General features: G+C 38.0%; 2 protein-coding genes across 4 annotated transcripts; both read right to left on the bottom strand.

Annotated features, from left to right (window-relative positions):
- Positions 1-1,962: 1,962 nt before the first annotated feature.
- lamp2 (lysosomal-associated membrane protein 2) lies at positions 1,963-14,031 on the bottom strand. 3 transcript variants are annotated; one of them, XM_044204915.1, is made up of 9 exons: positions 13,845-14,031; positions 11,761-11,876; positions 10,794-11,001; positions 10,534-10,695; positions 10,202-10,440; positions 9,981-10,100; positions 8,783-8,837; positions 8,515-8,685; positions 1,963-3,273 (listed from the first exon to the last, which is right to left on the bottom strand). In XM_044204915.1, the coding sequence occupies exons 1-9, from the start codon at positions 13,888-13,890 to the stop codon at positions 3,131-3,133; spliced, it is 1,260 nt and encodes a 419-aa protein (XP_044060850.1). In that variant the 5' UTR covers positions 13,891-14,031; the 3' UTR covers positions 1,963-3,130. The 3 variants fall into 3 exon arrangements, with proteins under 3 accessions (XP_044060850.1, XP_044060848.1, XP_044060851.1); XM_044204913.1 differs by having other exon boundaries at positions 1,963-4,042; XM_044204916.1 differs by lacking the exon at positions 1,963-3,273 and adding an exon at positions 4,232-7,112.
- A 206-nt stretch (positions 14,032-14,237) lies between these two features.
- cul4b (cullin 4B) lies at positions 14,238-25,764 on the bottom strand. Its single transcript, XM_044204912.1, has 20 exons — positions 24,806-25,764; positions 23,237-23,352; positions 23,029-23,132; positions 22,814-22,883; positions 21,689-21,762; positions 21,437-21,599; positions 21,157-21,246; positions 19,525-19,607; positions 19,373-19,440; positions 19,082-19,200; positions 18,785-18,977; positions 18,521-18,625; positions 18,326-18,436; positions 18,131-18,216; positions 17,084-17,191; positions 16,861-16,974; positions 16,666-16,771; positions 16,372-16,544; positions 16,135-16,287; positions 14,238-15,430 (listed from the first exon to the last, which is right to left on the bottom strand). The coding sequence occupies exons 1-20, from the start codon at positions 25,290-25,292 to the stop codon at positions 15,335-15,337; spliced, it is 2,619 nt and encodes an 872-aa protein (XP_044060847.1). The 5' UTR covers positions 25,293-25,764; the 3' UTR covers positions 14,238-15,334.
- Between the last annotated feature and the right edge of the window lie 717 nt (positions 25,765-26,481).

Below are 26,481 nucleotides of genomic sequence, written 5' to 3' on the forward strand. Positions count from 1 at the left end.
ACCTCCCCTTCTGTTCCTGAGTTACATCAGTAGGCAATTTATTAATTTTTAACAGGGGGGACAGACCAGGTTCGTTTCGTTTACCCGCAACTAGCGAATCGACTCATGAACGACCCCTCTGCTCCTGCGCTGGGGGATGGCAGGTTAACAAGGGGGATGAATTTTGGTCAGTTTGTCAGATGGCATCCCCCCTCAAATAGCCTACTGGTTGTGTCGCATTAAACATCTGTGTGAAATTTTGTCATACTTACCACATCGATTCTTGAGTTATGGCCAAAAAGGTGTTTGTCAAGGTCATTTTGAGGTCACAGTGACCTTTGACCTTTGAGTTAAAAGTGTCACCAATTCATTACCCGACTCATTAATTCTTGAGTTATGGCTAAAAACGTGATTTGTTAGGTCCAGGTGACCTTTAACAACCAAATTCTAATCAGTTCATCCTTGAGTCCAAGAGGACGTTTGTGCGTTTACGAGAATGGGACGGACTGACAACCTGAAAACATGACATGACACAGCTATCATCGGCGTGGAAGCATAAAAAGGCTTTCAACACATATAAACTCTGTAATCTTCAGTAAAACTCTACAAATAGTATAGTTTAGTAATAGTATAGTAATAGTTACTGTTAAACTTTTGTGGACGTAATAACAATATTAATAATATTATATATTAATATATAATAACATTCAAACTGTCGCAAAAATTAGAATTTTCAACTGATGACGTTTCAGAAGTCTGCCACAGATTACGCATTACTTCTGTAAAACATGCTTAAGTACAATGAATTTTCATATCCTCTATATTTATGATTGCCGTTGACAGTAGTTTTAACGCAGCACTATGCCTTCCAAATAAATGTATTTGGATTTCTGTTACTGGAGTATGTTAACAGTTTATGTGTATATATTTTGTTCATGCATAGCCCACATAACTTATAAAACATGAAATATATCTTTATTTGTTGTAATGAGACTAAGAATCTGCAGCCATGCTAGCGGCTCTGTGAGGCTGTACTCGGGCATAGTGGAGAGCTTTGAGCTAAATGCTAACACATCTTAGTTTAGCTTGTTAGCAGTAAACACGAACTACAGCTGAGGATGATGGGAATGTCGTTAGTTTTGCAGATATTTGGATGTAAAAAGCATTGATGATGATGGCGCTAGATGCACAGTAAAGAGATCACCGAGGTTATTATAATTCATCTTGAGGGGAACATGAATGTCTGTATCAAATTTCATGGCAATCCATCCAATAGTTTGAGACATTTCACTCAAAACCACAAATGTGAACCTTATGGCAGCGCTAGAGGAAAACTCAGGAAATCACCAAAGTCATTAGGGTTTATCCTCCAGGGATATTGTATGGTAATACATCAGAAATACAACAGCTGTTGAGATATTCAGTATATATAAGCGGTGGACCGACCAACAGACCGCATATATTGTCACTTTCATTAGAAGTGCAGGGCCAGTTTATGACAAAAGGAAAAAGTTACCACTTCAATGCTTTTCTACATGTTGGGTTTTAATTAGGTCAGAAGAAATGTAAAAAATAAAATATTACAAGGAAAATAACTGGTTGATTTTGCAATTATTATTACAACAGTGGGGTATGTGGAAAGTCAAGCCAATGTCAACAAAACACAGGTCAACTGCTTATCTCCAAACTCGTCTCAATAAAAAGTTACGCCTACATCCACCAGTGTGACCTCTGGGTAAACTTGCATATCTGCCTGAATGCCAGTAATAGCTGGAGTGACAGTCATGCCTCTGTGTACCATTACAGGTTATAAAAAGCACGTCGTCAATCAAAGTCGAATGGACGGGTTTGAGCAATTGCAGCAGTTCCTTCAGTAGTGTGAAAAGCTAACCTTTGAATTCAGTTTTGTCACATGATGGACATCCTGTTCTGCAACTTCACACTAAAAGTAGAATAACAAACTGTTACAAAGAATGACAGTGATACAAAACAAGAACGAAACTTTATTTAATTTGTTCCCCACTTGTGTTAAACAAGCTCATCATATCACATTCTTCATCAGATGGAGACAAGCTTCAAGCAAGCAACTCAGGTGCACAACAGAAAGGCACGAAACTGTCCGGGGGAAGTGAACGTACAGAACTGAGGAGCATTTAAATGAAATGGAGTGACTTAAGAAATATTACTCATGGTCTTCATACTGGAACTACTCATGCTGTCGATGTTACTGTACTAATCACATGGAGGTTTGAGTCTGGTGACTAATGTAGATTTAAATTTAACTCACTACCCATTCGGCAAAAATATCTGTTTGTTTAACTTTTGAAATAACAACAGGATTATAAGGGAACATTATAATTAATTCACATTAATGTACATCTTTTAAGAGAAGTGTACATTTCAAGAAAATAAATCTTCCTAACATGAATGACAGAAACATAAAACCCTAACACATTAAAAAAAAAAAAAAAAAAAAAAAAAAAAAAAGGTCCCAAACTGGGTCAAGTGTCATGATAAGTTAGTGTCCCTTTCATCAGGCTACAATTAAGTAACTATATGTGCAACAGATAAAAGTTTCATTTAGCTGTTTTATATATATATATATGTTACATGATGGTTAAAGAATTATGAAAACTGCGGCGTCTGGGATATAAGTGACAATGTTTCTATTAGCTTGCTTGTACATTCAGGTAATCAAATATCAATATCATTCATTCTATACAAGAGAGTAATTTACACATATACTATTGTACAGCACAGAAACCGAGAGGGAAAAAGCCTCTCTGGGGTTTGTCGGAGGAGGGAGGGCTCTCTGGGAAGCAGGTGGACGGCTACTCACAGCCATAAATTTAATTTTTAAAACATGCAATCGACAATCAAACGATGCAATATTGATCATACATGTTTTGGTACTTGATTTAGTCGTTGGCATCAAAGCAAAACATAGGAAAGAATTGGGTGGTTGCTGGGATAGATTTTAAACTTGTGTGCGAGAAATAAGCTAATGGGAATTTTTAGGGAGACGGGGGGAAAAAAGCAGAAATTTGGGGTGCTTTTGATGCACTGACGGGCAGCGAAGTGGTCAGGAAGGTGGTTTTAAAGAGCTGTGAGGGTTGAAAAGGGTGTGAGCGGCAGAAGCAGCTGGGTTGGATTATACAGACTGGTAGCCAGTACGACTCTTCCTCCGGCCAATCAGGTAAGAGATAAGCACAAGGATGATTAGGAAGCTGAGTGCCACGCCCACTGCAATGGGCACCAAAAAGCTCAAATCAGAGTCCAGGAAGCATTCCTCAGCTGACAAACAGACAGAGAGACAGACAGAAAAGAGACGGACAGCAGATTAGTGGCTTAGTCAGCAGAAAAAAATACTCAGAGAGAGATTTAGGATATTTACAGTCCACAAAGGGTTAGAGAAGGAGGCAGAGCAGCAAGAAAGGAGGTCAGAACCTACAAAAAGTAGAATCAACAATGTAAATGTAGTGTAGTTTAGCTTAGAGGAAATGGTTGTTAAATATTCCAAAGGCACAAAAAGGAAATCAATCAAGTGGTTGTTATTATAGATTAACATTAATTTCAGCCAGCATGATCAAAGGAAATTCTTAAAAAGGAGTAGTCCAACATTTTGGGAAATTTGCAAAATGCTGAGTCAAATGAGAAGATCAATACCACTGTCGTGTCTGTCAGTTCAATATGAAGCTACTGACTGTACAGACATGAGAGTGAATCAATCTTCTCGACTAACTCTTGGCAAGAAAACAAACGAGCAAATGTCGAACTATTCCTTTACGAATAGTCAGGTAGTAACACTACATGGAAACATCAATACAACACAATTTCCACAATTAGTCAAAGGCAGCTAGGCAAAAAGGCAGCGATTCACCGACTACCCTTTCATTAAGATCTAAATGAGGCCAGTTTAACTAGAAAGACTCGTAGCCGGTGGCCATGTTTCTCTTTCTCCCGATGAAATAGGCCAGCAGAACGATAAGAATGAGAACAAGCAGGGCAACTCCGACCGCTATGGGAACAAGGAAGCTCTCTGCATCAGTCTGGCATTCCTCAGCTAGACGAGAGTGAAGAAAGCAGAGAAGTGAATGTCTTATAGGCTGAACAGAAGAATTAAAATAAAAATATAAATTCATGGTTAATGCATGAACGGCTGAAAGAAAGAAGTAGCCTGCTAACTGAAGTAGTACCAGCAACATGGAACTTTTTTTTTTTTTTACAAAAGGAATAAACATTTACTCAAGTGTCCAGAGCAACAACGCATTTTTATTTCCATAAATCTTAAAATACTAAAAAGCTCCACTTCAGTGTGACACACAATTTGAAATCATAGCTAACAGCGTGAGAGAATGGAGATGAAATCAGCAGCCATTTGCATCGATATAACACACATTAAGATGGTCTTGCAGCACAAATTCCCTTTGCTGAACGTGTGTGTGCAATGTTCTCAACTAGTGAAGGGAAATTAAATAATGAGCCAAACCATACCAAGTTACAAAAAAGGTATCTTGACAGTATTAGTGAGTTAGAGTGTACAAAACAGAAAGTTATCATTAAGCAAGGCACAGTTGTCATGATGATGAATCTGTTACATTTATTGAGAACATGTGAAATTAACCTTGAGAAAACAAACATTTATACCAGTGCTGCAAAACCATCTTTATAATTAAGGCAACTGAGTTCGTACAAAGCTGAAATACACAATTCATCAGCACGGCAACAATCACAAGCAAAATTAAAGTTCATATTTGATTTAGAGCTATTATTCCTACACATGTACAGCGTCCTGGGAAAGCAAATTTTATAAGCAACTTAAAAATGCAAATATTTCTAGTCAGTCTCATATTTCAGTGTAGTTTACTGTCGGCATTGTTCCAGTCCTGAAGAGTTGGAAGAAGGCTAACGGTACACAGCACTCTGCCAGAATTAAGCAACAATACACAGCTACTACCTTGTGTCACATTAGCTTTCTATCATTACAGAAATACATATTGTGGGGCTTGCCTCCATCCCTGACGCTGCATCCCGAAACCTGCACGAACTCGTTAAAAGCTCCTGAAAACCTACTTTCAGGTTCTTATGATGAGTTACATGAAAACACGATTTTCTGACAACAATTTTGTCTATTTCACGTGAGGTTATGTCAAATACTTTGGTGGATTTAGCAATTTGAAACAAAATCTGAAGACAGGTGTGGGGGTTGTTTGACTTTGCCAGCACTGTTGATTAAAACTGAGCAAACCACACCCACAAGGTCCTGATGGAGCAGATAACCTGAGCTTTTACAGGAAACACCCTTTTTCACTTTCTTGCCAAGAATTAGATGATAAGATCAATAACACTCTTGTGTCTGCACTGTAAATATGAAGCTACAGCCAGCAGATGGTTAACTTAGCTTAGAATAAAGACTGGAAATGGGGACTCCTGACTGTAGTTTCATATTTACCAGACAGACGTGAGGGGTATCAATCTTCTTATCTAACTCTCGTCTTTCACAAAAGGTATATTCCTGTGTTAAACTCTTGAACTATTTTTTTTTTACTTTGATATTCAATGTTATAGAGAAATAAATTAATTTGAAAAATAGTTTTCAGGAGCTTTAACGTCCCCTGATCCAGCTGCAGCCCTCGTAGCTCAGGTCGATACACAGGTAAGATAATGTGATAACAGTCAACACAATGCAAAAATATAAAGAGCGCCATAGTGCATTTATATGCAAATATCCTCGTTTCAGAATTGTCTGTGCTGAAAGTGAGTATCTACACAACAATATTCTCCCTTTTCTAAACTTAATGCCAAAATGTATTCTGTGAGAAAAAAACAAAACAAACAGTTGACCTTAATTTTCAGATTTCTACTGACTGGAGCATGTGCAAATCTAAGAGACCATTTAAACAGTATTCATTTTGACATGGTACAGCAGGAAAAGCACAGGTATAGTTAATAAAACTAACCAGGACATTTACACTTGAATATAAATGAGCCATCATTAGTGTCATTAGTTCCACCTGGACTTTTACTGCTGGATGTGTGTCAAAATGTTTTGCATGAGAAAGATCTATTAATGTTTAAATAACAAACACTCACATTCTTAATATGATTGGAGCCACATGACAATAATTCCAATGTTTCTCCTGCTCTACAGGGGCAAACATGTTTTCATGCTTTACAAATGGAGTAGACTTTCATCCTTGTTAATGAATTTCTGGGGACAAAGAAAGAAAGCTGCTTGACCATCTTCCTTTGATTTGTGAAGGAAATGCTGTCGAAATGCTGTGAAATTTTTTTAGCGTTTTTATAGGTCTTGATGTAAATAATTATGGGGATGAAAAGTCAAACCATAAAACGGAAGTAAAGACTCAATAGTGCACAAAGATTAAATATTGACAAAAGAAAACAAAAAGGGAATGTCTGCAGAGCAAGTGCAGGATCCCGCAGCAACAAACTTTAACTGTCGCACACCTCGTGCAAAAAATGTGTGAAAAATTGATGTCCAGCAGCTTTTGTAAATGCAGAAGTCCTACTGTACCTGTATAGCTACATGTACAGGTACCTGTAAGTCACCTTTCATGTGATTGAAATTACTTAAATAAAAAAAAAGGTTGTGTGGATGTTGCACTTGCTCATTAACAAAAAACAAAAACAACAAACAAAAAAAAAAAAACAACATAAAAGGAAAGACATCCAGAAAAATTGAAACACAAACACGGGGGGGGGGAGAGAGAGAGAGAGAAGGTTGGTCCTTGAGAAAACACATCAAACCCTCCATTTTACTATCTTCTTATTGCCAACTGCAATTCAAAATGCTCTATGTGCATTTCATGTCTCATAATCAATACCAACAGATGTAAAATGTATTTTTGTTTTATAAAACTACATCTCAATTTAAGATTTTGACTCTTGAATTTATATTTGCCAATCAAACATGAAACCCAAGGACCAGGCTTGGTAACCCCATGATATTTCAGGATCGATTGCAAACTGGATTTAAAGGGTCTGATATCCAACATAAGTCTTTCTTCGACCAATCACGTATGCGATCACTACAATGAGAATCAAGCCAGCCAGAGCAGCGCCAACAATGATTGGGATTAAGATGCTGGTGTCATCCAATGAACATTCATAGGCTGCAGATAAAAAGAGAGTCAGTCAACAGGTGAAACAGGGATTTTCTGATTAACATCACATCCTGAGAGACACGAGTGACGTGGCAGGACAGCAGTTCAGATTATCTGCCATCTTTAAAAACAGTTGGGCTGCCAAAACACAACACTTCATTTTCTCTACTTTAAAGCTGTCACATAACAACGTGCTCATTCGAATGAACATCTCTGGACATTAACAGGACTTCCTTTTCAGGAAGTTGATTAGAAATTGTATTGTCTCTTTGAGGATTTGAAGCAGTGGTTCCAAAACTGGGGGTCAGGACTCCTCAAGGAGTCCCAAGAAAAAAGTCTGAGGGAGAAATTATGTCCTCGTGAAAAACTGGATACTTTCTCTTCAGGCTTCTAAAAATCCCTCAAATTACTTTGTGCGATAAGGGATCATGAGCTGACATTGCTTCGTTTTAAGGGTACACAAGCCAAAACGGTTAAGCACTGCTAATTTGAAGTGCATGTAATCAATCGCTTTCCCTTGGTTGAAGGGTTAATATGAAGTAAAACAGAACTAGTTATGACTAAGGCTGGTTAGAGGCAGTCTGCAATGTTAGATTGTACGTTTTAATGTGCAGTGCAAAATTTAATATCAAATGGTTAATTGCATGTTTTATGAAAAACTAAACCAGGTATTTTACTATAGAGTCTAGTGTGCCACAGACAGAAAAACAAAATTTTTATTTTTACATCTGGTTTGCTCGAAGGGAAATTACAATCATAAACAGTTAAAAATTAATGTTTGGCTGCACTTTATACCTCTTACACAATGTAGTGTTTTATGTTTTCCTGAGGCAAGAGAGCCCAAACAGTGTTAAACTGCATTTGACTTAAATGTAAATTTACCTGAAAAATTATACATTTGGCTTGAAATTTACAAGAGTTAAGGTATTTATTTAAGTTCATTCTCTACAAATTATAAAGTCTTGAATTGGATATATCTGATTAAACCAAAATGTGATTGTCTTATAGTGATTTTCAATAGTGCAAAATTACAGTTTTAACAAACAAAATACTTATTTAACCATGTTTGTGCGAAATTTTAAACAGGTGACCTTAAATGTTTTATATTTCTTTTGGGGGAATTTTTTGGTAACATTTATTGCATAAAAAAAAATCATATATTATCAAAATTAGTGGACAACAGGTATTATGAAAAAAACAACCTGTTAACTAAGATGCTGTCCGTGCCAATTTTCAAATGACAGCGGGCCCTTGCACTGGTACAAACTAACGACAAAAACACAACAAAAATCATCTTCCTCATTACAACCTCTAGAGTTATCAGCCATTTCCCCCAGACTTAAATATGAAACAGTTTGGTGACGGCCTGGTCAGCAGAACATGTTTTAAGAGACATTAAAGAATAACCTACCTGTACTGAAAACACCCTTCTTGACTCCAAAGGGCTGTACTTGTAGGTCGAAGGTGTAGAGGGTGAGCAGGCTGGTGATTGTGTAGTTCTGCTCCTTGTTACACATGTAGGAGCTGCTGATAGCCGCCTCCCACAAACTCAGGTTGGTGTTCGCCTCAGAAAACACAACACCTTGAAAGAAACACAGATAAATAAGGAAAACTCAACACTGCCTTGCTTCTAAGTGTGGTGCCTGGTCTGTGTGGGTAGATATGATTCTTCTAATTACCAGAGCTTGTTTTTCCGGTGATGTTCAGGGCATGCAGGCGGAATTTCTTTGTGTCCTGTTAGATGGAAAATACAAATTCAGAAACAAAAATTATGCATCAAAATATTTTTAACAAATGAAATTATACAAAATCCCATTCTAGCAGCTCTCTCAATTAACAAAGGCTGACACAGACTCAGCATCCAGGATACAAACATTTCCCTTCTCTTTTTTCAGGGATGAGTGATGCTGTCAGTGAACATTTCACATTTTGTTGCATCCTGTCTAGTTATATAATGTTAGTATATCATGTTTAATCCATCTAATTCAGCGATTCCAAACCAGGGGTATGAAAAAATAACACATATGGAAAGATAGTGGTGCATCCCAGCTAATAAAAAAGAAAAAAGAAAAAGACAACAAAAAAAAAGACAAGACATTATGATTTGATAAAAACATTATTAGGGCTGCAACAAAAGGATATTTTCATTATCAATTAATCTGACATTATTTTTTAATTAATTGTTTGGTCTATAAAACATCAGAAAATAGTGAAAAATGTCCATCACAAGGTGATATCGTCAAATGTCTTAATTTATCAGACCAAAAGTCAAAAGATATTAATTCACTATGATACAAGTCAAGGAAAAGTAGCAAATTCTTGCATTTAAGAAGATGGAACTGTAAAATGTTTAGCATTTCTGCTTGAAAACGGACTTGAAAATGATTAACTGATTAACAATATAGTTGCATAGTAATTTTCTGTTGATTGATTAACCAACTAAATTGTTGCAGCTCTAAAAATTATATCCACATATTTGAGTTTAGGAGTAAAATAAACATACACACATTACAAACTGGTGTGAAGCTGATGTTAGTATTTGTATTGTCACAATAACCAATAGCTTTTCAACTACACCTCAGTTTCACACTGACCTGAGTCAACTCTAATACCTGAACACACCAACTGACCAAGGGTGCATGAAAACCAGTTAGCAGGAGAAAAGAAAAGCTTAAACACATAGCTAAAAGTGATGGATAAATGGTTGAGATGTCCAGCTTCTGTCACTTTAAGTGTTCGTAGTATGTTTGCAAAATTTACTGTTGAATTAATTGTTTTCATAATCTTAAAGTCGTTTCATGGGTCCTTTAAACACTGAGAAAATGCCTCCAGGCAGGTTTATCAAATGGATATAACAACATATTGATGAGGACTTACATTGGTGAAAGTGAACATGATGGTCATGGAGTTAGACACCAACACCAGCTCACTGCTGTTGACTCCACATGATCCAGAGACTGTGGTCGTATTAGGCTCAAGGTTCATCTCCTGATATTTCTATGCCAGGGGGACGAGAAGGGAATCAAATTAACATGGACTATATCACCTGGAAGGGCTTAACAAGTTCCAACATTATAATTCTGTGTTTATGTACATACCTCCGCTTGCTTGAAACCAATTCGCAGGCCAAAGGTGGCTAACAGACAGGCTGTGCTGTTGTCATCAGAATTGATGATGTACTTCCCAGTGGAGGGTGTGGGGAGGGTGGGGGTCGGGGCGGTGGTTGTGGGAGGGGCAGGGGAAGTGGCGTTTGTGACAGGAGCTGCAGTGGTAGTACTGGTGGTATGAGTGGTGGGGGCAACAGGAGTGGTGGGTAAATCAGCAGCACAAGAGCTAACTGTGAACAGAGAAAACAGAGAATAGAAAATCAATGTAAACAGGGGAGAAATATTACTGGCAGGATGAGATGTGACGCTGCATCGGCACTTACTATTTTCACTCTTACTGCCGTTACTGACAAAAGCCTGTATGAGCACGTTCCAGAGTGTCTGATTGACCGAAATATCTTCGATCATGTCTTTACTCTTGCATGAGTAGCAGGTGTCCTTGGCTACATCTGTAATGTGAGGCTTCACGGTAACAGCTAAGGTGTCTAAAAGAAATTAAAAAAAAAAAAACACATCAGATTCAGTACAAGGCCTTTCGTCCATGTGTGGAGTTTTTGTTTTCATTGGGAGGTGTAGAAGTTACCATTTAATACAGAATTAGGGAAGACGGTCGCATCACTGAGGTTGTAGGAAAAGGTGATGTAGTCTGCCTGGTACGTTTCTCCATTGATGGTGAAGTTCACACTCCAGGAGTGTTCTCCGAAATTAAGCTTCAGCGTTGAGCTTCTGTCATCGCATTCACTTCCATCTGTTGTGCTATTACTGGGAAGTTCAAACTCGACTGTTGCACTCTAAAAAAGAAAAGAGTGTTACCTTATTTAACATTATATAAGTTTGATGTTAAACTGTTTAAAAACTTGACACACCTCAAGGGAAAAAAAACCCCAAAAATTTACTTGCCTAGTTTTAGGCCTTAGTTTTAGTTACACTGACACTTAACAGAGTATCATTTTAATTTATGCAAAAGTATCTGCCACCGAGCAAGTAAGAGTTCATCTGATGTGCTTGACAAAAATAGCAATTCAAACAAATGTCTAACTCTTAAAAAGGAGTAAACATATCAAACAATTTGTTGTTTCTAAGCATCTGTCACACTAACAAACTACATTTCCCCTGTAAACATGGCATTAACATTATTCTAATAGGCCGGGGTCTGGTAGACAGCTGATATGAAAAATCCATTAGTTAGAAAGAATAATAAATACAGGTTAGAAAATGTCTTCAAATTATATACATTTCTGTGTGCTGCTTTCCAAAGCACAACAACTCACTAGTGAAAAGACAGGACATAACAATCGCAGGATATGCACCAGGAAAACTCACTAACTGAAATGCTGAATACTAAGGATCTATTTGCTTTGTAGTGACTCCCCTCATTTCCCCTTTCCATGATGACATTTGCTTCCACAAAAGTTGTCTGATAGTCCGGCTATACTGGCAAAGTAATTTTATAAGAATTGAACTGTGTAGCCTGATGTACTAAATATACCAAACACAGTTTGTCATAGTAGAATATCTTATGGTTAGTGTGACTAAGACCAGACACTCACCTTATTGCCAGCTACTTCATATGAGACTGAGAAGTTGACCATTAGATTGGCATAGAGGCATAACTTGCCAGCTTTGTCTTTGACATTCACCTCAATGCCATGTGACAGCTGGAACACTGAAAAGAAAAAAGAATAATTACTCTATTTTCTATATTATAATTAATTATTTGTCCAGTTGGAATTTAACGAGTTACTCTCTTCATTAAAGATCTAGTTGCAAAAAGTGGAAATTCGTGGACACTTCATATGAAGCCTGTCTGTTCCAATATAAAGATAAAATAAGATAGAAATGTATTTATCCCGAGGGAAACAGAGACTAAGAACCCGCACATTTTTAGGCAAACCACCACCATCCTCCAACAGACACTGGATGAAGTCCACAGCCAATGTCATATACTTAAATACAATTTCGTAAAAGGGAATTTTGTAAACTCCAAATTGTACAACCTTTATTTCAGGTACCTAATTCAATGTACAAAAGTCAATTTCAGGCTGTGAAATGATAATATCCCACACATATCCTTGTTTATCCTGTCATATAAGTGTTTTTACGAACTATGTATTATGTATGCAAGAATGATACGACCCCAGGTTGACTGTATACAACTTAACAGAAGATAGACCAAGGTCCATTCAGATTTACTATATGGTTTTGACAGTATAAATTGTCATCAACTGAACAACAGTAACAACCATAAAATATCATAAACTTATAAAGCACCTAACATGAACTCAAACTCACACAGATGTTTGTGACCTTGCTATAAAAACACTGTATTAAGACTTAAGGGCCAGGTTGTGAGCCATAACGTTAACAATAATCTCTCAAGTCTTTTTCCTCACACAGATTTCAGGACATTCAAATCACTGCTATGAAGTTTAGTGACCCTAACAACACAGTATGTGATAATGCATGACAAAAACATTTGCAGATGCAACATAGCTGAAATTCCTGATAAGGTCATATAACTTGCTGTACACGGTCTCTGCCAGCATTGGAGATTAAATTTCGAAAAAAACTACAGCACTTCAAGCACACTATAACCTTTGTGACAAAACTAGCTAGCTTAAAATCACAGCGCATCAAGTAAATGTAACAGTATTAGCTAGTATCAACACAAGAATGTGTCTGATTCCTCATTTAAAACGCTCCTCTGAAATGAAAAGAGCTCTTGTTTATAGTGATAATCAAATAATCTGTTCATGTAATCAAATAATCTGTTCATGTAACATAACGCTGTCAGTTACGTTAGGTTAGCTAGTTTGCTAAATCACTTAACGTTGGCTTAACGGTAATTCGTTCCACTTGTACTGTCACGTGCTAATTTACTGTAAAACGAAAAAAAACGTAGCTAATGCTAACTATTGCCAGTTAATATGATGTTAATGCGTTTTATATTGTGCCAACGAAGTTTTAGGCACCATTTTTACTCTCTTAACCTTGGTTTGTATGGGTAACGTTATTTAGCCGCAGACATGACTCAGGTGGTCTAAGGTTTTAATCAGCATAACTCAAACTTTAGCTTCAAAACAAGTGTTATCCAACCAGTAAGCTAACAGCAAAGTTTGCTAACGTTAACTGGCCAACACAATATGGAAAGGCACGTATAACGTTAAAGCCAGTCTGACAGTTACTTTCAGGGTATAGTTTGGTTGTTGGTTGGCATGAAAAGATAAATAGCAGTTGTGTGGCGAAATGTAGTTTCTTGAGCTGCATACGACGACTCAGCGGTGTTCCAGTCTGATGTTGTTGACGTAGGTAACAATTAGCAATCAAGCTAGCTTCATTAGCAAAACATCACGACTGGACTGCTCCTCGAATGAACAGCCGATGCTGTTTTCGTTTTAAGGCCTGTGCAGTAAATTCTCCATAAGAGCACATTTATGTATATACATTAAATTGAATTTACAACTAAGAGATATTCTTTACATCTCTTTTCCAGAAGAGCATTTAGCCTGAGCTCAGACGCACCAGGCCCGCAGTGTCCCATAAGTTTAATCACGTCACTTCGCAGTAACGGATAGCAATTTTTTCCTCACTTTTTGCAATTGATTTAAAGACTGGTTAAGGTGGTGATACATACCGCTTCCAAAGGCAAGGAATAAAACAAATGCAGCATATCGGTACATGATCGCCGAGTCTGGAGTGTCAGCCACCGGAAAGAAGACTAAAAAAACAGGGACCGACAGGGACGCTCAGTCAGAGGTGTTTGGGATGTAGCTGTGCCGCTGCCGACTGTACCAGGAAATGGAAGTCATATGACGGGGACCAATGTTTCAAACCAGAAAGAGGTGTTGACTAGTCTAGCTTTACCCCCCCCCCCCCCTTTTTAAGAGTTCATTATTGTCCCGTATGCATTTTCAAGGCACACGAGAATGTGAATGTTTGCTGGCTTCAGACAAAAAATGCTTACTAATGCTCTGCTTTCATGCAAGACTGAAATGTGTTTGGGAGTCAGTGATCAATAAAAAATAAACCCGATTGAAACAGTTATTTTAATCTGAAGCAATAAATCTAACAGACTCATACAAACAAGGGCATGTCTAATCAATCATATTTTTCCTCATGTTGAGGCAATCCACTCCCATTCCCCTCCACTTTTCAGCAAGGCCTGCAAGCCCCACAGGGAGACATACAAAAAAAATATAGTGTATGTATGTGGTATGACACTGGGGAAGATGGGGAAATAGGCTCTGATGTCGTTGTGCTTTTAGTATACTTTCTAAGGATTAACAAAAACCTAAAAAGCATGTTGACTGTCATATGAGATCATTTAAAATGTCACTTTTGTGAAGTATGTACAAAAACATACAAAGACAAAACAAGTAAACTTAAATGCATATACTTGTACAACTGAACTGTTTTAGCAGCTTGAATACACCCTATAACAAAAGAAGTGCTCCTTTTTTTGGCACAAACTCTGCTTTGAACGCTTTGTGTGTTCATGATCACAGCTTTATCAGATGGCTACATGGCCTTAAAAATTGTAAAACACAGATATTCCCCCATTTGACAATTCCCTACTATGAATGTTAGTCCAATAGTCCCACATTTGACACTGACTGAAGAAACAAGCATCAGTTTAATTTTTTAGATCCTTTTTTCTCTCCAACGTGTGGTACATTTAGAGCATTAAGTGTGTCAGCATTTGCTTGGGATACTTAGTGAACAAAATGGAAAAAAAGTGACTTGATAACAAAGAGCATATTGATTTAAACTATGGACAAAGAAGAATCTAAGGTTGAAAATAAATATTTTTCCTCTCCATTAAAAAAAAAAAAAAGAAGAGCAAACGCAACAACATCTGTGTGTCTTCTTTGTCTGTCCACGGTAGCCCAACTCTCTCAGAGGCATTGAGAAATATGGACAATATTCTCTTTTCAATGGGCATGCAGTCCACAGGATCACAAAACCCCTGACAAATATCCTGTGGAGCAGTATCCATTCACTTGTCGGTCGCTGGGTTGAAGATGATAATGGTTAACGTCCACTGGAGCAAAAGATTTAGAGACCGATCACCTCAGCCTGACTGGACCATCTGCTTCTCTTATTCTCTGTCACTTTTTTCTTTCTCTAAGCCACATAGTTGTACTGGTTGGGGTTCTCCTTGTCACGCTCCATATAGTCCCTGTCAATAAGAGACTCTATCCTCTTCTTCAAGTCAGCAGGCTGAAAGGGAAGACGGCAGAGAGGAGGCAGAAGGTTAACACATGAGGCACATGACAGCATTTCTGGTTATTTTTATACTTTGAGGTGTGAGGTAATCACAGTGAAAAGCTGATTTACGTAAGCCGTGTCACTTCCCCCTGGGTGGCTTACAATACAGAAGTCCTTCATGCCAGTTTACATCTTATCCTGGTATCCTGGTTGTCTAAAATCAACTATAATGTAACTGACAGCACTGTCAGCTAATGGGGGTGATAGCTTGTTAGCAGGGAAGCTAAAATGTACTTTAGAAACAAGAGGTCATTGAATTCAAATTACAGAAAAAGCAAAGGTATCGTTCGATATTAGCTTATTGCATATATTGATGTATTTGTATGTCAAGAAATCATTATCAAAAGGTCTTTGTCTATGTTAAGTGTTAATGCAAAGGGGAGAAAAAGAATATCGGCAGACTATAGGATTTTTTAAACTCTCTTCTATCAAATGTTTCTTCTATAATTCATATGATATAAAGATTAATCTGGTACATAATGGAAATTGATAACTTTTGAAAAGAAACAGTTGGTTTTAAATGAACAATAACAAAATTACCGCTGTGACCCTGCACAGGACAAAGCACATCCAGAAAATGGATGGATGATAACAACAACAGATTTTGAGATTTTACTCATTTCGTAAATAACGCGATTCAGTGTTGTGTTAATTACCTTGACGGGGAACTTGAGCTGGTTGTACACCTCAGACATCAAAAGATTATGGCTCAGAGTCTTCCTCATCTTCATGATCCGCACAATGGCAGCATCAATCTGATACTGACGATCCTGGAAGACCCTTTCTGTGGTACTGGCTTGCTCCTCCACCTGGGGGAAACAATTAGTTAAAATACTTCACCGACACCTTGGAGGCCTTGAAGTGAGGAAACTACTGCAAGATAATGTTTATACCGTTTCTTTCATCTGGATCTGGTTTATTTTGATCCTGAAGAGCTTGTGTTTGAATTCATCATTGCAAGAAAACTTGTCCCCGTCCTCCACATCTTTGCTTTTTGGGATTTTGGTGAGGACACGTGCTTTTCCACAAGCGAGTGACTGCAGAGTCCGGCGCAGTTCACTGTCCTCTGTAAACCAACAGACACACAAACAGTGTTTTAAATCAGTGATGCTGCATAATGAGTGCTTGACGACCCTTATTTCTTCATCAAAGTGCTGCCAACCAAAGTTTGATGTGATCATACAGACCTATTCCTGTTGCCAGTTTGATCTCCTCCAGGGTGAACTCCTCTCCTTCGTTAAACATCAGCAGCACAAGTGTTTGGAAAAGTGAAACCTGCAGCTCCTTTTTGCCCTTTTGTAAGAAAAATCAAAGAGAACAATTAACATTAAGCTTTATTCACAGAGTGAGCAAAACACACCAGAGTATTCTTAGTTATCTACCTCTTTAAATTCAGCTTTTAAGACACAATGGCCGAGTGTTGATTGCCACTGCAGCTTCCTGCCACTGTGTTTGCCCAGGTAGAAGGTCTTGAAGATCTCTTGCAGTCGCACCATCTGGACAAAGATAACAGAGGTGTTACAAAGCAACACTCAGTATATTTATCGCACGGCAGGTTATGAAAACAGCATGTTCCGAAAATTACAATATTTGCTCAACACTAACCTCAGGAGGCAGGTGCACTTCCATCGGGACATAGGTTGGCCAGTAACCCATCGTGAGGATGTTAACCGTCAGCTCAATGTTGCCAGGAATGTTTTGGCACTGCATATACTACAGAAACACAAATGAGACACGTGTGATATCCACCTGCCACCACCTGCACAAGTTAGATTTTTCGCTTTAGGTCATCGCTACAAGAAACTGAATCTGTTAGTGGGTATTCAGACCAAAAACAGCACATGCCGCTTCAGGTACCAGTGAGATGATGAAATATGATCCACGAAGCCCAGTCTGAATAATAAATCCACAAGTCTGAAGGCTTATTGGATTCCAAAACACTGCACAGTTGTTTAGAATAATATGGAGGAGGGATTTTACAACTCTAGAAACCTTTCACGCTGACTTTCACTTTCTTCTGTTGCGACGATTGCAAGGTAATCAGTAGAAACACGCTATTCCATTTACAAAGTAATTTACTACGAATGTGCGCTTAGAATTAGAGCTGAAACACAAACACAGACGTAAACCTTTTTTTGGACTGTTGATGGGACAAAATTTGAAGACATCACCTCAGCCTTTAGGAAATTATGACCACCGTTTTTCATTTCAACATTTTCTTATATATATATATATATATATATATATATATATATATATATATACACACACACACACACACACACACACACACACACACACACACACACACACACACTCAACGATTAATAATATCGATAATGAAAATAATCTTTAGCCACCGCCCTAATAGCAAGTATTCGATTGCCCAAAGCAGTCCATTGCCAGATGACGTTGCATTACGGTTGCAAAGGTTGAGCCAGGTTAAATGACTCTGCATTTTAGTTGGAGCCCTCTGTATCTGCATCCTGACTCGATTAACAGTTAATTGAAATGAACAAAGTGGCTGTATTTTTCACCCAGTGCTGAAAACAAGTCTGAAAACTGCCCTATACATAATCGCACTGTCATAAGAATCAGGTATAAAACTCATGCCACATAGATTGAACAGATCGAACCCACTGTTGTTCTCACCTGTTTGAACTGCACCATGATGTCTTTAGAAAGCTCCATATCCTTGAACATCCCCTCCAGTTTGCTGGTGAACGCTGCTCCACATTCTGAGGAAACCCCAAAAGGTCACAAGTCAAATGTGCATTCAGGGTCAAGATTCCCTTTCTGTCATTTTTTTCACATTGAGTGTGTTAAGAAATGATGGATTAAACTGACCATGTTTCAGCTTTGACAACATCGATTTTTCAGCATCCACAGAGGCGCTTTTTCCAACTAGCAACCTCTTGGCCAGATCCTTTTTGTAAAAGGCCTCAAAAACATCTTTTCCTGCAATGACAATACAGTATTACATTAAGAACAACACACAGAGGGGAAAAACTAAAATGAAACAAATGTGATAGTAAATATTACCATAGATGAATCTAAAGATAATCATGATCTTATCCAGCATCTTCTCCAGTTCTTCATCTGTTGCCTCTTTGTTTCCTGCCCTTAGTTTTGAATCCACATGTTTTGCTGTAAAGTATATTTATATCAGAATCAGAATCAGAAATACTTTATTGATCCCCGTAGGGAAACTCTTTAAAGTACACGTTATTTCATGAAGAATATGACTGTATGCTCATTTCCTGACGGTGCAGAAGTTATGAATGGGGAAAACGCTCAGTTACTGACCTATGAGCTCTGCAGGTTTATTTGGTCGTTTGTTGATGAATGTTTCGAAAGCCTCCTTCATGGCGTTGACGAACTTCTCATTCTTCATGAAGCAGATGTCGATGATGTGATCCACCTTGTCTTTGAAGTCCAGCAACTCTTGCACCATCGTTTTGTCTTTTTCTGGATTGATTACGATCGTGCTTCCAAAAGCCTAGATGTTGATTTGAAAAGAGTTACCAACAGAATACGCAAAACAACTCCCAAGAGCTCAGCTCCTTCATCACGCAGTATCTAGAACTGTTAATGCTGTCATACCTTTATGTACTCTATCCAATATTGCAGGAGCACCTGAACACCACCTCGCACCCGACTGAACAGCTGATAGAGAAGAGACAGATCTTGAATTCTGTTCTCATCCAGCAGGTGAGTCAACCCTGAAGTTTCCAACAACAGAAAGTCAGAGGTCAGAACTCCGGCTGCTTTTATACTTCAAGACCCAGTGTGTAGTCAAGACAGGCAGGATAGCTAGATATAACTACATCCTAGACATTTACTTACTGTTGTAATGCATGTATACGTTTATATAAAGTATTTACTGTTGTGTACCTTTTTGCAGAGTAGCTGTGAGATGTTCACCCAGCAACTGCTTCTCCACAGTGGCAATGAGTGGTTTTCTGAGGGGGGGGGGACGACTTAGGTTACAAATGAATCTTTGTTAGTGTTAAATTGCAAACTGAATACTACAGTCTAACACTCACTGTGTGCTCTGATCTAGATATGTGATGACTCTGTCAGCCTCCTCCTCCAAGCGTTTGTTGACATGATGGAGATATTCTGGTACCTACAAAAAAAAAAAAAAAAAAAAAAAGGGGATAACAAAATTGATACCATATTGCATTAACTACTTTAAAAGATACAAAACAACATTTCACATGTGCCTTAAGAGACTGCTTTTCTCCAATACAGCTGAATGTTTTAATTTTTCAAAACCCTGGTTACCAAGCACTTCACATAAAGCAGCAAATTAAAATCAACAATAATAAAAATCAAATGAAGAATTTGTAGATAGTGAAAGACATTAACAGGATCAGAAAAAAATAGATAAAACAAATTCCAATAAAATAAACAAATAGAGACAATTCAAGTAAAAAGGTGATGTTGAACTGTATTGCATTATACAGAGGGTTTTTATTATTTAGCCTACCCTCATTGATATAAATGGGGATAAATCAACACTTCTCAAACAGTTTCAATAAAAACTGAACATTATAACCTTCATAAAAAGGTAGGATTTATAGCAGGACTGTTGTATTTGACTGCATTAGTTTTAGCTAGGTTTACCTAATAAACTTGCAACTGAGTGTAAAGGCCTGGACAGGAATCAGAGCATCTGCAACCTTTACAATGACAACTGCCTGGAAGATAAGTGTCTCTCTTTGTATGAATGCAAGAACGTAAACATAGTGAGTAACAAGGAAAAGTATTATTTAAGCCATCCATCTGATTAAGTACATTTTGTTTTTACAGTTGGATAAGACAAGAGTTATATGTAAATGAGGTGCCTTATTGAAGAATGTTCTTCCTTTGTTTAATTAAGTTATGTTGTACTTGCTTCTTGAGTCATAAAATCTGAATCTGTAAAAGAGACTTAAAAGATATTAACTCTGCTAGCCTTATTTCCTAGGCTAAACTAATCTCAGGTACATGAGTTCACGTGTTGTAGTTTTTAAATATTAGCATCAAGATTTAATAAGCTATTTGTTTTTACAGCTAAATCTTGATTGTGCGTATAGTACAGTCTATTCATGTAGCGTTTAACTTCTATATGTAAAGTTAGCTTTTTTAGAAATCCCTCAATCCACAGTACCTTAAAATTAAATACCCCTTTTACTTTCACATTCGCAAACAAATGTTTTGTCAACCTGTAGGAAAAAATCAAACTCTGAGCTGAGACAATAGAGAGTGGAAATATATCTCAATCCATTGTGTCAGCAAGTAAACAAAGCTGCTGTACTTGTTGTCTTAATCAAGCAAAAGCTTTTCCAGCTGAGATCAAAGAAAACCTTCAGTCAAAACATTTATTGTTCCTGTACTGCAGTCTGATCACCTGAAGCAATGGATGAAGGGTATGTTGGTGTTTGTAGGATGGAGATCTTGCTGTGTGTGGTTTTGTCTGAATTTCATTCTGAGGTATTAAAAATCAAGACGAACAAGATGTTGCAATTCGTGTTTTAGATGCATAAATATTTGCGCTATGAGATTACAGTGCAGACACTGGACATAAACAGTGTTATCAGATTGTTTATATTTGGCCAGTTATTCAATGAAATAAGAAAAATACACCAACAAACAACAAAATGTGCCCAGAGAATGAGGGTCACATAAATCACCTCTCTCTCCTGCATCAGCCTCTGTCCCTCTGCAGCGTACAGTCGATTAGTTTCCTCCAAAAAGCGTTGCTCAAAGGAGTCTTGATAAATCTGTCAGGGACGGAGAGAACACAAGTTTCATTAAAGCCATTTGTCAACAGGAAACTGACAGCTCATCACACCCCTGTGCAGATGATAATCTCAAAACAACACTCTCTTCTTGTAGTACAGGACAAAGATGAAATCCAGATGATCCAGCCTTTCAAATGCAGATTTACACTGTGGATCAGTGGTCAGTTACCTGCAGGTCAGAGAGCATGCTCAGCAGGCTCCTCAGTAGACTGCGGTCTATTGCCTCCCCGTTTCGCTCCCTCTTAATGAGCAGCAGAATCCCGTCGATGGTTTTGCTCTGGACCTTCAGATCACTGATGATGTAGAACCTGAACAGCTCCAGACCCATGTCCCTGCAGACCAGAGCAGCTTGTTCAACACCCACTTTCATAAAAATCAGCCTCATACTGTTGTAGAACAGTTGACATCAGTGATCACTCACCAGATTGATGGCAGCATAGAGTTTTGTAAAACATAGGTGCGGTCCAAAAACAAAAATATACTCCTAATCATGATCTGTGAAACAATGACAAACATTCACAATTAGAAATATGCACTAATGACATTGTTATCCTATTTTAAAATTGAAATAAAAAACGGGCACTCCACTGATTTCACACATGAAGATCAGTTTACTCGTCACAAGATGTACTTCTCAGTGTGTGAAAACAGTGGTATAATGTCTTCTGTGGCTACAGTCTGAGAAAACAATCCTGATCTTGAATTGGGTTTGAGACTTAAATTCGTTTAACGGCAGGCGTGTGTTACAAACTGGGGGTTAGGAGTTGACATGGCCATATATAAGATTTCATACATATCGCCATCATCTTTGTTGGTCCCAGGTGACATGCTGATAGATTAAACTACAATCCCAAATTTCATTTTTTTGTTAAATAGTATTTTTTTTAGTTTTAATGTATTTCTTTTTGTGGAGTTTACAGATGGGAGGTTCTCGCATATGTCAGGCCACGTCCTACATTTATTTCTCAATCTCTTGTTTTTCCAATTATAGCACACTGGTGGAGCTGCTCTAAAGTCTGAACAGGCAAAACGCTTGACAATGTGATATTAAACTTTCTGTCCTCAATCATTGTCTAGCAGATACTGCTGTAATTTTTCAACTGTCCAGCTCTAAAAACTGTCCATCTTCTCTCCACTCATTTAAACCCTGTTTCTTTGTTGGTCTCACTGTGGTGCGGAATTGGTAGCTTTCGCTGGGATGCTCCCAAACAATCCTACAATGCATCGCAAAACCTACCTAACTGGCTTGTCAAAATCCAAGATAGCTATATTCTGAGAGTGTCTATTTACCAGGCAGTGAGGGACTAATGACAGACAGCATGCTTGAACCATATGAGGGATTAAAAGTCAGAATAACTCAGCCTCTGCTGCTTTGATTTTGACCAATCTTTGACCCCAACTTTATGGAAGTGCAACGCTAAATCAGTGGAATTCCCCTTTAAATGTTAACATAACATACAAATTGCATGGAAAGTGAGATTATGTTAACAGCCTTTCAGGGGATATGACAACTACCACTTGACTTGTTAAAGTTGTATAAACGTACCATTTGTCTGCAGTGATCCTGCCAGCACTTGTCAATTTTCTTTAAGAAAAGCACGCTGTCCAGGGCATCCGTATGAACAACATTAAGGCAAAAAGTGGGCTTTCATTCAAGAGCTTTACTGCAATGTGCAAACTGCAACACTAGGCTATGCATATTTAATACCTGGTAAGATCCAGTGACAGAAATTGAAGATAAATAAAAAGTGTAAAGGATATTCTCTGAATTGATCGATTTGTGCCTTGATGTGGTCTTCACACACGGCTCTCAGCTGTTTGTAAAGCTTGGCAGATATCTTATGGGAGCACAGGTTCTCAACAGCCTGCGGGGACAAAACAAAAGCGTCAAAAAGGACTACTTCTATATCGATGAAGGGCATGACCACAGTGAGCTTCCTCTGAGAGGTCAACAGGTCTGCAGTGATACCTGGTAGAGCTCCTCTAGATTGTACTTGATTGAAGTGCTGTTCTGTATGGCCTCAACTGCCTCCCTCAGCTTCTGCCACGTCTCCTGTGTGTAGTTCTCAGGCAATTTGGGCTTTTCTGTGTGAAACAAAACACAAACTGTTCAGATAACACCGTAAACCTTAGCAGGCCCTGCATGACAAACAGCAGACCTCCCTGGACCATTGTGCTGTGTCACCAGTGTCAGCAGAGCTATTTAAAGTACAGCCAGGTGATAGTGCCTAAAAAAAAATCTAATATCTGGTCATTGAATTGTGTCATTAGACGGGTTATCGCCCGAGATTTTGGTTACTGTGATATGAAGATATGACCACGGCTTGGCAATATGTTCGTTACTGACAAGATCATCATCTCATGATATTCATCTATAAAGCTCTACTATAAAACTTCCTCACGTCTCTCCTCTCTTGATCTTCTAACTGCAGTACACAATGCAGTAACTACTTAGCCTTAGATATTATATTTGTACGCACCAACCTTGGCAGGTATTATGCACCTTTTAAATCAAATGAAGTGCAAACTGACCTCAAACTAGATTCTTTCATTCATCTAGGAGATTTTTACTATCTGATGTGTTTTATTCCTCCTTTAATTGTGTCTGTTAACTATTTGTTGCTTGATTGCTGGTTGTTTTGCCTCTTAATTGTTGTTGTGTGCTGGTTGTCTGACTATGAATGTTTCTTGTTTTCAGGTGTCTCTTGAAAAAGAGATCTTGATCTAAAACTACCTGATCAAAAAAAAAAAAAAAAAAAAAAAAAAAAAAAAAAAAGTTTAATATGACTGAAATCATTATAACAATATTAATCTGGATATTTTTCCAACATTGCTAAATTACTGTTACAATAAAATAATCAAATTGTTCAAAGCGATGGCCTGAGTGCCGCTGTTCTGCATTACACCAGGCCCCAATTCTTTATATGTGTCAAACAACTTTAACAACTAAGTTTGTTAGTTTTTTAATTATTGCTTACAGAAATTTGAGGAACGACAATGACACGAGATCAAATAATCACAATATCACCTATAATATTAAATTATCACCAAGCCTCAGTATTTTATAGTCTTATTAGCAATTCCCAATAGGACTTTTGTAACTTATTTGACTGTTTTAGCTGTGTTAAATGAGCAGTGAGTGCCTCTACTTAATTAATTGATCATTTATCAAAAATATTTATACATTAATTTCTTCTGACTGAACTAACAGTCACCCAGATATTGGCACAGCATTGATACCAAGGTGACATGTCAAGGGAGGTGTATAATTTTGTCAAGGTTTAAGACATTTTAGACACATTTCTGAATTTGTTAGACACATTCATGGTCAAGTTTATGATATTTTAACATTTTAACTGTAATGCAGCCTTTAGGGGCAAGAAAAGACTCATCTAATCTAGATTTAGTCTCACATCATAACTTTACAATCCTGGACAATATCACAGCGCCTGGGGACTTGTTAGCAGTTGAGTTGTATATTGCTGTCAGTGAATGTTTTGGGAGCTTGAATCACATTATCCACCAGTGTATCTGCTACCTTTGAAGTTCTTGATGACTAGTTTCTTGGCTGCACCGGGTTTACTGTTGGAGAAGGTGGCGGAGCCTGCGGTTTTCGTCAGTCCGTTTGCATGGTGTCCCACGCCGCCGGACAGGAACACGGCTTTGCTTTTGTTATTAGAGCACGAAGCAGCAGCAGCAGCGGCGGCGGCAGCAGCAGCCTCTTCAGCCATTTTCACATCCAGTCCAATGAAATCCACTGAATCCTCAAACCTCAACTTCTTCTGAATGTGCAGCGGAGTGGGAGAGCAGGAGGAGGAAGAAGAAGAGGAGGAGGAGGAATTCAGGGTCTTGGGAGGCGAAGAAGAGATCGCGTCAGTAGTGTCTTCCCTCTCTGAGCCGTTTATTTTCCTCTTCTTCGGAGATGTGATGTTGCCGCTTTCGTTTTTGACATCAGTAGCCGCTGGTCTAGCCTCCTGAGTTGGCGGTGGTGGGGGATTAGGGGAAGATAAACCTGTTGGAAACATGAAAAAACGGGAATACTTATTCTTAACAGCCAGTCTTCTGATCCGAAACTTCCAGGCTTGCCGGGGAGTGAGCTCAGTATCCGGGAGCGTTTATCTATCTTAACACGGAGAGGTGATATCCCCAAAAAATCCTTTATCCACTATAAAACAGGCAATAAATTGTAAACTACACAGCTCCACTTGAATCTGTCTCTTTCTTGTTATTGCTGGCAGAAGAAGAAAGATGGTTGGCTATTGCTTCCTCTTTTTTGCCTCGTTCGTCTAACCGCGTTGTAACGTTACAGTCGCTCGGCGAGAAGCGGTTAAGCGAAGCGGCCGTTAAAGAAGATTATTTACAGAAGAAATGTAGCTACGGCAAAAATGGGCTCACATGCTATTAAAACATGCGTTGGTGAACACGGGGAAAAAATTCGCTCATTAAAGCTAGTCGGTGACCCCACCGGAAGTACTTTGTACAAAAGTACTTTTTTGCACAAGCGTGTTTTCTTTATACCGACTACAGAGCTGTAACTGTTCTGGCCACAAGATGGCGCCATGCCAACGCCATGGACTCTGCTCATCATAGATACACGCATGGTCATGAATTTAACAAACATTAACACATAATGTAATCTAACAGTTGCCCAGTTATTAGATAGGATATCATATTTACTTATATTTATTCATTTTTTTGTCCCATATTGCTCCATATTTTATATCTCATGTTATATAGCCATCTAGATCTATATCTTCTACTACATCATTGTTAGTATTTTAGATTTTTTTTCTGTTGCCTAAATCTGCTTTTTAAATGTTCCTATTTTTTAAAATGTATTTTTTCTCTATTTTATTATACTGTATGTATTTTTTTTTCTTTAAAAAAATATTTTTCTCTATTTCATTATACCTGCACTATGAACAGTCTATGGAGATAACTGAGCATTTTACTGCACAATGTACTGTAATGTAACATTTATGTGGGCTGTTGTGGGATTTAAATGTGATCAGAATCGGGTTTATTGCCAAGTTCACGCATACAAGGACTTTGCTTTGCTATACTGGTGCATAACAATAAATACAGTAAGTAGAAAATACAAAGACAGATAAAACAAGTACTGTATGTCAAGAAGCGTAAATAGAAAATTGACAATGCACATGTGACAATACATTTGAACGTGAACTTGTACTGTGTACGATTGTGTATGTGACA

The sequence above is a fragment of the Siniperca chuatsi genome, linkage group LG8 (assembly GCF_020085105.1).
Source record: "Siniperca chuatsi isolate FFG_IHB_CAS linkage group LG8, ASM2008510v1, whole genome shotgun sequence".
NCBI lineage: Eukaryota > Metazoa > Chordata > Actinopteri > Centrarchiformes > Sinipercidae > Siniperca > Siniperca chuatsi.

What these genes read in the sequence shown, in the direction of transcription:
- lamp2 (XM_044204915.1), bottom strand. Translation starts at nt 13,890, where the DNA reads ATGTACCGATATGCTGCATTTGTTTTATTCCTTGCCTTTGGAAGCG. An exon ending in TTGGTTTCAAGCAAGCGGAG is followed by an intron (nt 10,101 to 10,201) that starts GTATGTACATAA and finishes CCCCTGGCATAG; the next exon opens with AAATATCAGGAGATGAACCT. An exon ending in GAAGGGTGTTTTCAGTACAG is followed by an intron (nt 3,274 to 8,514) that starts GTAGGTTATTCT and finishes TCTGTTTGTCAG; the next exon opens with CTGAGGAATGCTTCCTGGAC.
- cul4b (XM_044204912.1), bottom strand. Translation starts at nt 25,292, where the DNA reads ATGTTTCCAACAGGTTTATCTTCCCCTAATCCCCCACCACCGCCAACT. An exon ending in TCTATGCTGCCATCAATCTG is followed by an intron (nt 21,600 to 21,688) that starts GTGAGTGATCAC and finishes TCTGGTCTGCAG; the next exon opens with GGACATGGGTCTGGAGCTGT. An exon ending in CACAGCTACTCTGCAAAAAG is followed by an intron (nt 19,201 to 19,372) that starts GTACACAACAGT and finishes TGGAAACTTCAG; the next exon opens with GGTTGACTCACCTGCTGGAT.